The 12,440-nt window shown below is 39.9% G+C and overlaps 1 protein-coding gene across 1 annotated transcript in view; it reads left to right on the top strand.

The window, feature by feature from the left end:
- Positions 1-4,230, top strand: part of Insc (INSC spindle orientation adaptor protein) — a 111,551-nt gene extending 107,321 nt beyond the window's left edge. The window contains exons 12-13 of the mRNA XM_059251472.1: positions 104-180; positions 3,861-4,230. Coding sequence (XP_059107455.1) covers positions 104-180; positions 3,861-3,989 — 206 coding nt within the window. The 3' untranslated portion in view covers positions 3,990-4,230. The remainder of the gene's footprint in view (positions 1-103; positions 181-3,860) is intronic.
- Positions 4,231-12,440: the final 8,210 nt, after the last annotated feature.

Genomic DNA, 12,440 nt, shown 5'->3' with positions numbered 1-12,440 from the left:
CTGGCACAAACATATATTGTGGGTGACGCTGGCCAGCACCTCTAGGTCAGCCTGGCCAGGCTTTTCTAACCCAGCTGTGACATTTTCCTTGTGTCTTGTGCAGGTATGTCTCGCCTTATTGAGCTCTGCAGATCCCCATCTGAGAGGAACAGCAGTGATGCTGTACTCGTGGCCTGCCTGGTGAGTTCTCAGCCTGCCCTCAGCTTCCCCCAAGGCTTTCGGGAAGGTTGACCGAGGTCAGGGCTGCTGGTTCTGCCGTAGTTGGATATGCCTTGATACCTCTCTAGACTTTAGGTTTTATATTAAAATACCGGTATGTTGTTGCTTTCTATTAACTGATTAAGTTGTGACAAAAATCAAGTAAAATATGAGGGACCTTTTAGGTTCTAGGGACTCACAATAGCATGTTAAAACTGGGGAGGTGAGCTGGAGGGCTGCTAGGTGGTAGTGTTGATGTCATAGAGCCCCCAGAACACAGGAGCCAGGAAATAGAGAGCTGTCTGTCCAAAGTGAACAATTATGAGAAAGTCTCCTTTCACTCCCAGGAGTAACCCTGCAGGGTCCCTCCTGCCAAGTAGCTGCGCCCGTCTGCTGTAGAAATGACCATAAAGGGCGTGACAGGACAGTGAGGGTTACTCAACCAGCTGCTAAGATCTTCTTCTTGAACCCCAGCAAGTGCATCCTGGGAGCATCCCACTTCCAGGTACTAGGAAACTACTCAACTGTTGCAGATGGGCAATACATACTTTGTTCACACTTATCTTCTGGTGGGGCTGTGATGAGCCCTAGAGCAGAGTGGCAGTTGAGCTAGAAGTATGGCACCATGGGGAAGCAGTTAGCTTTCAGAAGAGAGAGCCAGATCTTTGGCCCTCAAAGGACGCAGGGGAGAAGTAGTGAATGTAGAGTTTCTCCAAGTTGGGTCATCACAAAGCACTCTCCTTGCCCCACTCACTGAGCTCAGCTCATTTCTGGGAGTTCTAGATGGACATCGTCAAGTTGTAGAAGCAGCTGGCATGGCCGTCAACAGGCCTGTCCTGGCTGTACTTTGGTGAACAGTGTGTCATTGAGTAGGTCAAAGTGCTCTAATTCTTATTTAGTAAATATTTGCTGAATGGTTTGATGGGCCACTTCCTCTTCTAGGCTCTGGGGATATAGCTGTGGAGATAGGAGAGAGCTCTCCTCCAGCTTGGATGCTCTTATCTTCTTGAGCCTTTGGAAGTCTGTTGAAGATTTTTAACCTCCTCTCAGACTCTTTCCTTGACAATATCATACATGTATATAATGTATTTCAAGCATATTCACCCCTATTAACCCCCTTTCCCCCTCCATGCACTCTGGATTCCTTATTCCTAACACATTCCCCTCCCATTTTCTGAATAATTTTTAAATGCATAAAAAAATTAATGTGGAGTTTTAAAAGGACACCAATTATGCTAAAACCACTATTCAATATTTATGCACAAAGCATATTAAAACCATGCTTGCTCGTGGTAGTAAATACTATTTGAAGGCAACTTCCACATCTCTAATGGGGTCTGCAGATACCTGTGATTTCTGTTATAGAGCAGGGCTGGAGATCAGCAACACTGACAACTGGAGATGCTGTTTCAGTGAGGAGTTTGTGAAAAAAGAGATCAAACCTTCTTGAGTCTATTTTTCTATCAAGCAAAATGGGGAGCAATTCATAGCTGACAAACACATAATAATTGGCCCCCAACTCCCTGATCTTCGTCACTCTGGCAGCAGCAACTGCCTGACTGAAGGACTTGATAGGTAGAGTCAAGGATGTCGGGAGCACTTGGGAATCTATAGGCTGCTTCAGTTGTGAGGGCTTGTTGCTATTACTACTGGCATTTTTCTTGAGAGTACATAGAAGGTTCTGCTTGCCATCTTCAATCACTCAGAGAACTTTCAAGTGGAAAGGGACTACATTTGTTCTTGGATGTTGAGAAGAGCCCCTTTCTAATCCACCCCCCCCATGTGGATGCTGAGTGAATTCTCCTATGAGAGTTTGACTCATGATGCTTTCATACAACTTGCATGGAATTGTCCATGATTTTCCATATTTACCGCCCCCACCATCCACTCACTCAGCCCTTCCTAGTGTGGGTCTGACCTGATACTGGGACATGAAGGCCTCCTACCATTTCCAGGTCTTTTCCAACTCTGCTGGAAGTATTGTCTTTCCCCAAGCCCCAAACAGATGCCATCTCTATACTCTGTTCAGCTCTGGAGGCTCAGCTCTGAATACCCATCTGATGATGTTTCCCAGGATTCCCCTGTGATACAAAAGCAGGGAACACACCATGCATAACCTCAGTTTCTTTGCTTGTCTTTTGATATAATCCATATCATTCATGTTCTAGACTCTTGAAATTCTCTTGAAAAGACCCTCTTGTTCTAGCCATGTTCTTTCTTTTCCACTCTCTCATGGCACTAGTCTCACTATTTTAACTTGAGGAAGATTTGTATCTCTCTCCTGATTCTAGAATGTTCTAAGGGCAAAAGCCTTTGTATAGACCTTTGCATTTTTACATGACCTTGAGTTTGGATACTATTTCTTGTGTAACTTTTGCAGTTAGTTGACTTGCTCCCATCCCCTAGCCACTGATGCTGGTGGATGTTCATTGCTTGGCTTATTAAAGACTCCAACATTGGGGTACAGGCCTCTGGGCAGCAAGATGAGAGATGCAAGTAGCCTAGCCAGGTTGATGGAGTTGGGAGTCTCTTCTCTGTTCCCAGGGCCTTCTTTCTGGCCTGAAGACTGTCCTCAGGTGAGGGGAGGATAATTCAATTACTATCTCCGTGTGGAGGAAATGGCAGCATGGATTGCCTCTGGCAAACAGGATTGATTTTTCCATACAAAGCAGCTGGCAATAGGCAACTGTCTTCATTGAATACTTGGGTGTCTGGGAATGAGATCCAGGGATGATTGACTTTAACCCTCCCAAGAAAGGAGACTCTGAAAATAAGGCTGGGGAGGGTGGTTGAGCTGTGGGTGTGCACAGAGGGAAAGGGTCACAGATTGTTCCTTTGTTAGGGTGACCAAGGATGGCTTTGCTGGGGAGGTGAGGGTAGATAAATGCTGCTGACTAGGAAAGAGCAGGAGAGACACGTCACAGCAAAGTACATAAGCAAGGCACCTGCCCAGGAGCAGAAGCGAGTCCAGTGCTCAGTGAGGTGAGCAGGGGAGCTGGTCCATTGTTCTGCCCCCCCCCCCACTCCTGCTTACCCTGCTTTGACTTGGATTTCTCAGCCTCAGCATCCTTATCTACCTCGACTCCATGTTTCCCATTTCCTCCCTCTTTCCTTTCCATCTCATGGTGCTCTGGGAGGGACTGGCTGCATTTTTGGTTGAGTGAATAGTCCTTGTTTCTGTAAATTACTCAGAGTATCTGAGAACAATAATTCGAGTCCATGGATATTTCTGGAAGTCCCAGTCTCTGAGAAGAACACATTTTGAACTTACATACAGCACTAAGTAGACCAGATCCTTAAAACAACAGTTTTATTAAAATGGCCAGTTTCCCAGAGTGATTAAAAAAAAAAAAAGAACAACAACAACAACAACAACAACAACAAAGAGACAGTAAGACTATTATTAAAATCCTTAAGAGCTTCCAGATGATGCCTTCCACACTGGCCCAAGTGCAAATGAAATCAGATGACCATGGAGATAAGGGCACAATGGTGACCAAAGGGGCCACTAAAGTATCATGGGACAAGTATCAGGTAGTCAGATTAAATTGCCTGGTTAATGCAGCACATTTCTCAAAATGCATCCATGGGGCAGCTGAAGGAAGCACACACATGCATAGGACCCAGTGTGACCTGTATCTTCTTTTCTGCTTTCTTCCCAGGCTGCCCTTCGTCGGTTGGCTGGGGTCTGCCCAGAGGGCCTTCAGGACTCTGACTTCCAGCAGCTGGTCCAGCCTCGGCTTGTGGATTCCTTCTTGCTGTGTAGCAACATGGAGGAGAGTTTTGTGTAGCAAGTGTGGGAGAGGAGGCACACTATGCACACTTCTCAGAACACACTAGCTGTCCCCACCTCCTTATTTATATGTAATTTATTTTTTTACATGAAATAGAAAGGGAAAAGGGATGGTTCTCGGGAATCATTTTGCTTTTTTTTCCTTTTGGCTTCTGTGGCTGTGCTGGTGTCAATGCTAACGTAACAGGATGTCACAGGTGATTCCCCTCCATAATGCTTTCTCTCTTTCAGCATATACTCTTGCCTATTTAAAAAAAAAGAAAAAAAATTAACTTTGAACCAGGGTATTTTAACTGCCCAGTATTTTTTAAAAGTTAGTTTTACTCTTTTCAGAAATTTATAGTGCATTTCACAGTTGGACAGATGTACTGTAAGGAAATGCTTTTCTTTAATAAATGGAATTATGGAAAATGTGTCCTTTTTTATTTTCTGCTTGAATTGTATTTTAAACTCAGTTTTTGCTTCTCATGGTTGCATGCTGTAGGAACTTCTCCAGCTGTTAAAAGTACAGAGAGAGATGTCTTGTTTTTATAAATACATTTAAAATGTATATCTGAGTACATTAAAATTCAGCCTCCCTTGGTTCCTCCACCCTGGTAAATTGTCCTCTTGGTGAAGAGAGTCCTGAGCCAAGGCACAGTGCATGAGTCCTTTGCAGAAGGCTTCTGGGAAGGGTGGTTCTTGAGTGGCCTGATACTGAGAATTTCTTACCAGCTCTGTGGTCAGTGTCCTTATGCTCATAGGTTGACCATGGTGACAGTATTCACACCACAAAAATAAATGTTTTGATCTTAGTGATCTACTTTTTCAATATCACTGCTCTGAAGTATTACATAGATTTATGAGTCCTGGGAGTTATGATGTCATCATGTGTAACATGATTTTATTATTTGTGTATGTGTGCCATGGTATGTGTGTGGAGGTCAAAGGATACCTTGTGGAAGTTGTTTATGTTGTTCTATTATGTGGGTCCTAGGAATTCAACTCAGGTTATTAGGTTCAGTGGCAAGTTCCTTTATCCTTTAAGCCATCTTGCCTACCCTATGATATGATTTTATAAAGCTCAAGAAAGATTTATCAAACACCAAATTATTAGTATATGAATTAATCTAATGCATCAGGTCCTGGGCTAAGCATCTAATATCTCCTTTACCCCTCACAATAATCATATGGTCATTCATCACTGTACGCAGATATATTACCGTGCATGATCATATTACTGAATCACTTGGCTGAGGTCAGTAACTTGCAAGTTATACTGGAATATGAATCTGGCAACTTCTATTGCCTGAGCCATTGTTGTTCCAAAGTCCCATAAAGAAAAGTGATGATGATGTACTAGTGGGAAACACTTGCATACCATCTACCATGTCCATCCTTTGAAGCATCTATATTAATTTATGAATACATTAATACTGACCTATATCTTATTCCTATGGCTATTTTCTAACCAGGCAAAGTCACTTGACAGATGAGGAAATAAAGAAACTCTCTTCACTGCTGAGACAATGGAGCTCAGACACCAAGTGATGGCTTCTGAGTCCCTGTCCAAAGCTTGCACAGTTAGGAAGAAAGTTTTTAATTTTTAAAGATTTTATTTATTTTATGTTTATGGATGTTTTACGTCCATGTATGTCTACAGAATGTGTGTGCAGTGCACATGGAGGCCAGAAATTCTGGAACTGTAGTTGCAGATGGTTGTAGTCACCATGTGGGTATTGAGAACTGGATCCAGGTTCTCTGCAAGAACAGCAAGTGCTCTTAACCATTGAGCCATTTCTCCAGCCTCAGGAAGAAGGTTCTAGATGTATCTCACTCAGTTAGCTGTTTGGGTGTTGACACTTTTCATCATATATCAACACATGGCTTATTAATATCATGGCTGATCTCATCAGATGAGTCCTTAAACACTGGGAAGGTACCATGCTTGGAAGCTCAAATTGTATTTTTGGGAACAAATATTATCAGTTTCCAAATATTATCCAAATGTTTGGAAAGATAGCTTCACTTTGCTCATTTTTGAAAAAAATGTCTTTCCACATGTCTCAGTCTTAACAGTTATAATTGGCTTGTCAGTTGATCTTTTGAGTAGAGACAGTGGAGAAAGTGACTAGATCACAGTTCAGTTACGTAGCTGCCTTCTTGGAACTGATATCCTTTATAGCTCAGTATATAGCAGAAATGTTTAGAGTCTGGTTCTAATTTTTGTCAATAAGAATTCCAGAAACTAAAACAGCACTATAAATTTAACATTTTCAAGTACTATATTAAAAATATTCTTAAGTGACATTGTTACTCTGACTTGTAAGAGTGGCAGAATTCAACAGGAACACAGTTGATGCCACTGTCTCGAACCTTGAATGTACAATATTATCTACCATTACTTATGTACCATTAGTAACGTTATCAAGTGGAAATACAAGTAAATCTTCAGTGTTATGAAAATGGCCTTGGCCTTTGAGAATTCCTAAAAGGATTTTGTGAACCGTTGGAGATTATGGGCCCCACTTGAGCATCACTGATTTAGGTGAACGTTGCATTTAGTTATTAAGGAAACTGGAGCCTGTGTTGATGGGAAGAAAGTGATTTTCTCATAAACGCATAGACTGAGGACTTGTTGGGTTGCAGGTCAAAAGACTGCCCATTCTGCAGGCTAGTTAGTCAGTAAGGCAGAAAAGGTTGAGACTAAAGAAAAGGAGAAATATGTATGTTGAAAATCTTCAATGTAACACTTGTGGGTTTTTTTTTTAATCTATCAGGCAGGGTCCTGATAGGAAACAGAATTTAACTCAGTTCAAATAAAGAAGTCCAGTAAAAGGATGACCTGGGGACTTGTAAGATGAGTTCAGGGAGCTGCTGGAGACAGTTGAGCCAGCCAGGGATTAACAGTAGACTGCTCTTAGCAACCTTAGGCAGAGGGTCGCATGACGTAAGAGAGTTGTCATAGGCCAAGAGAGTAATTATGGGAGTGACAGAGACTCAGTCTTGAACAGAGGTGGAGAGCATGAGCAGAGAGGCCACAGAATGGATACATCCACACTCTCTCTTCCCACCTTCTGACCTTCCATCAGTGTCTCCTATTGCCTAGTCCCCTCCACTGAGAGCCAGATGGCAGAATATTCAAGAATCAGCTGCTTGAGGAGAGAGAAGAATGGAAGGCAATGGAGAACAGCCCTGGTTGTGTCAAAATCACTCAGCCCTCATTTACTAGACAACCGCTCTCATCGGAGTGAAGCATCCAGAACCAAGACTGTGTCTCCTTTCTCTCTATTCCTTTTTCCTCCATTCTGTCTCTACCCAGCCAATGACCAGTTATGATAGAGCAGAGCCATGAGTAAGTGAACCGGTTAGACACTGAAGGTCACAGGGAAAATCAACACTAAATTTTTACTTCAAGGGAAAGAGTTCTAAGGAAGAGCTAAAGAAAATATTCAAAAGTCAAAGAGAACACTTCTTTCTTAATGACTTTCTGCTTGGTTAAGGAAAGCTGGGAGCAGTGGGTGTATGGGTCTAATTTTCAAATATCAGTTGTGGTTTAGAGTGAGAAAGGAAGACCTAAGTCTGAGTGAGCTGAGCCTATTCAAAGGCACCAAGATATAAAAGACATCATGAATGCTCCACTGAAAGACCCTTTGTTAGAGATCCTGCCCTCAGGGAACCCACAGCTTTGTTATGCCTTGTCCTGGCTACATTAAACCTGGAAATAATTACTGTTCCTGTGGTAACATCTTTGCACAACACACATTCATAATATGGAGAGATGGTATTACACATAAAAGAAGCTTTATTGATAACTCAAAGAATGGGCAAAATAAAAAAGGGGAGTTGAACGTTGAATGGAAAACTCAGAATAAGACTTCAAGGGCCTTTAAAAAATAATGTTATTCAGAAAGGTGTTTTTTTTTTGAAGGAGAAAGTTTAAAATAGGAATGGAAGAATGGCATCAGGATCTAGGTAGAAGTTACAGTTAAAATCTACAGGACATGGAAAAATGCCCCTACCCCCAGACAGGATGACATGACAGAGCCCTGATGGTGAGACCCTCAAAGCCTCATCAATTTTAAGGTGGCTCTGGACCATAGACTGCTAGCTTGAGTGATCAGCAAGAATTTCCACCCGAAACCTGAGAAAGCTTATAAAAATAGTTCTAAGGTGGAGCCAAGAGTAGCTTTCTAGTTTGTGTCTCTCATGCTGGCTAAGGGACAGAGATGCTGTGGCATTTGAGCTTGACCTACATCATGGTGGGTTCCCACCATGGTACACAGAGGCATCTCCAAGCTATGTAGCATGCTGTGTAGCAGATTTAGCTTTTGCTAGTAAAGACAGAAACAAAAAAGGTTTCTGGGCAATATGCTGTGCTTCCTAAGTTGGCAGTGAGCATGGCTTTCAGAGCTGGCAGTAAACATACCTCCACCATGTTGGGAAACAAAAAGGGTGGAGCCAGCTGCCAGGTCTGCTGCTGCTTTTGTCCTGGCCACACATCTTAGCAGTTTAAAATCTCTCCTGGTCAGAAAAGAATTATAGATGCACAATAAGACAGATTCAGATGGAATAAACCTCTAAACGGTTTGCAGTGTGTGTAAAAATGTATGTAGGCTTGGAAGAGAGAGGAAAATGAGTATAGGCAGTTATATAAAGAAATAGTTTTAAAAAATAAAGTCTTTAAAGAAACAATAAAAGTAATATAAAAGAAATAGCCATGTAAAGATGGAAAATACACAGAGATCCTGGATTATGTATATTGTGTTTTCTTTAAAATTTTTGACTGTTAATGAGCTAACTGCAGAAAGATATTTGATTGTAAAGATGACCAAGTTAAACCAATATATGTATTTTAAAGGTATCTTGACTTCAAAATTTGAATCTAAGGATATATTGCTTTGGAAAGAAGGCTCTGTTTTTTGTTTCTACAGGAAATGAGAGGCTATGGATTCATTCAAAATTAAAGATGACCATATTTGATTGAGGAAGCCCCCTGAAATCCTGACTACAAACATAAAAATGTAAACCTGAAAGAACTGCAAGACATGTGATGTATACTTTACCTGCTCAATCACATAACAAGAAATTATCTTTGGCTGACTTGTGTACAAGTCTGTTTTTATATTAATGCAGATATGTATGTTACCTTTAAAAGTTTATGTATTTTCAGGATGAGGGGACCAGACACCAATGAAAACAAATGGCCCAGATGATCCAGCATCTCAAAATGCCTCTGTTGCAGTTTTCTCTGAGTTCTGCATCCAGAAAAGGGTTCAAGGCTGCTGGCTAAGATGATCCAGACTCATAGACAACTCCAGTCAGGACTTGACCATAATCATACATTTTCTCAGGATTCCCCAAAGATTACCAGGGCCCCAAATAAGCAGGAAGTAGCCTAGAAAACTATGCCCACATTCCCCAAAAATGGATTATGGATGTTTGTTTTTGTTTAGGGGGTTGGTTACAAATTGTTATTGGTCATAGTCAATCTCTTTCTAAAAAAAGAAAGGGGGATATAATATAGAAATAATAGAATAAAAGGGCAGATTATTGAATCTGCTTTAATAAAAATACAACTATTAATCTTATATATTTTACATTAGTATGGATTTTGGTTTATTGATACAAATTTAAAGTTAATTTATTATACTGTATATATATTTTTACTCTTGTTTAGGGTATTATGCTTATATAGCTTATTTTAAAATGTGATATATAATTAAGAAATACAACTTAATAGTCATCTTAATAGTCAAACTTATAGTCATGTTAGTTAGGTTTTATAGATATGCAGAGATATATTTCATATGGATAGATAATCTTTAAACACTTCAAAGACCTACTGAATATGGCATTTAACATGTTTTAAGAACTTAGACTTTTCTGGACATTGAGACATGTCTGCTCCTGGCAGCACCAGTTTACTTCAGAGAAGTTGATGGGCATCAAAGAAACTCCATATGGAGTTTGCTTTCTTTATGGCAAAAGTTAGCCATTTGGGTAAGAAACTGCTCTTGCCTGGATTGCTTGACAGTTATACAAACTGGATATACAGGACCCATAGGAAGGTGACCACTGAATTTTGCCAAAACAAGGCAAGATGGTCCTTCAGTTTCTTTCCTCACAGAAGAAACTGACAGACATCCTGCAGGACACAGAGGAGAACAACTGATGAACTTTGCCAATAGATGAGAAAATCCTTCAAATTTCCTGCTTCACTAAAATGTCTGCCAGAGACTCTAGGCCTGTAGGCTGAAGATAGATGCCCCAACATTGCAGAGGAACTTTGAGTGACTGTCCAGGCAGCCAGCTGTCTCTGTTATTTCTAGAATTTGGAAGTTGCTTACAATACACTTCCTGTTTACTTAGGTAATATATCCTTCTGGGGTCTTTGATGGAGTTGAAGACTAGACAGTTATAATTACAGTTTTCCTTAGTTATAATAAAAGGTAAATTAGAGATAAAACTTTAGATGCACAAATATAGGACAGATGATAGAATATTTTCTTTAATTTTACCAAGTACAAATAGACTAGATATTGTAACTGTAATTCTTATTTGATAACTGTTTTGTTATATATAATTTTACTATGTTAAAGTTAAAACCTTCCTTTTTGATTAGACAGAAAAGGGGAAGTGCTGTGTGATGTCTTTCTGTACACTGTGAATATGTGTTGCTCTCATTGGTTGATAAATAAAGCTGTCTGGCCAATGATGAGGCAGAATAAGGTTTGGCAATACAGTCAAACTGAAGATGAGGACAAAGAAGGGTGGAGTCAGATGAGACACTAGACCAAGGATCAACAAGATGCCAGCAGACTGGTAATGCCACGGCCACATGACAACACATAGATTATTAGAAATGGGTTAATTTAAGATGAAAGAGCTAGCTAGTAAGAAGCCTGAGCCATAGGCCATATAGTTTGTAATTAATATAAGCCTCTGTGTGTTTACTTGGGACTGAGCAGCTGCAGGACTGGGCGGGACACAGGAAAACTTCTGTCTACACTACTGGGCATTTTTATCTGTGGATTATTATAAAGATGATTTCTTCCTAAAGTGTACTATCTAATTGATAATAATAATGGTAGTTTATACAAAGTTTTGATGAATAAAAATATGTACAAGGAAATGTCAATATCTATGACATTTGCCTATGAGTTTCACCTAAGGAGCTGCATAAATCACAGTTCAAGTTAATGATTAAGGAAAACAGTTGAGTCCCCAGGAGCCACGCTGGCTCTAACTCTCTTAATGCTTAATGATTCAGTCACAGGTTTTGTTGTGTATCATTAGCTGAAACAAAGCCTTAAAATAACTTCAGGTTAGATCAGATGTTTTGATAACAGCTTTGAGATGAAAAACCCCAGAAAACAATTTAAAGTTTACAAGGACACATAGCTGAATTACATATTTATTAGATTAGGGCAAAAAAATACAAAGCAGCCCAATTGTTGCTAGCTGACGTACTTTCCTTGCTAGGTTTGGTTGGTGATCAAAGATGATGATTAATTTCTTGTGCTCATTTTTCCCCTCAATCTCCTGATATAAGAAACTATTGATGAGTGGGTGAGCATCCCAAAGATCTAAAGTAGAGCTGACAGATTCTTTTTCATATATAAAAGTTCAGGTTTGTGGTTCCTTTAAGATTCCTTATAAGATTACCTTTCAAGGTAAGTAATAAAGTAATTGGCTCTTTGTTTGTAACTGTAAAACTGCAGCCTGCCAGTAAAAGACCTGACTGAGAAAAATATCTCGCTTGCCTACATGGTTAATCTATAACAAGTTGCTTGAGTATGAATGTGTGTAGGTTCTTGAGATAATTTGTTTTTCACCTGCAATATGTAAAATGTTTAATCATATAAGGGATATAGGAAATATGCTATTTTTACTGTTTGTTTTGTATTCATTGTAATCATTCACTTGAAAAACAGAACATAACCACATCATAATTTTTATATTGCCTAAAAGATTTTGTTGGGGTATATAAACTGTAAGAAAAAGAATAAAGATGGAATTAAAATGGACTAGAAGGAAAACATTAGGAATAAGAGTTATGAGGAAAACATCAAGAATGAGAGAGTTGAAATGAGTTAGAAGGAAAACATCAGAAATGAGAGAGTTAGAAGGAAACATCAAGAATAAAGACAGAGTTAGAAGGAAAACATCAAAAATAAGAGAAGAAAATCACCAGGAAAATAAAGGATAGAGAATGCAAAAGAAGAATAAAGAAAAGGTCTGAAGGAAACCATCAAGAGAGTGTGTGAGTGTCTTTATCCCTAAAACTCTCAGATAAAAAAGTTAAGTACATACTGACTGTGGATTTCCCTTTGAGCCCTGTGCTGCTAGGGATTGGTCTTCAGCACCAATAGTTCGTTAACTGTACAGCAGAGTGGCTAAAGCTGCAGGCTGTCAGTTTGAATGCTGGTTGATATATTGTGTGTCTATGGACATGATGCAGGTCTCA

This window comes from Peromyscus eremicus, chromosome 1 (assembly GCF_949786415.1).
Source record: "Peromyscus eremicus chromosome 1, PerEre_H2_v1, whole genome shotgun sequence".
NCBI classification, from domain to species: Eukaryota; Metazoa; Chordata; class Mammalia; order Rodentia; family Cricetidae; genus Peromyscus; species Peromyscus eremicus.
The sequence above is the reverse complement of the archived record's forward strand: the minus strand, read 5'-3'. Positions and strand labels throughout refer to the sequence as shown.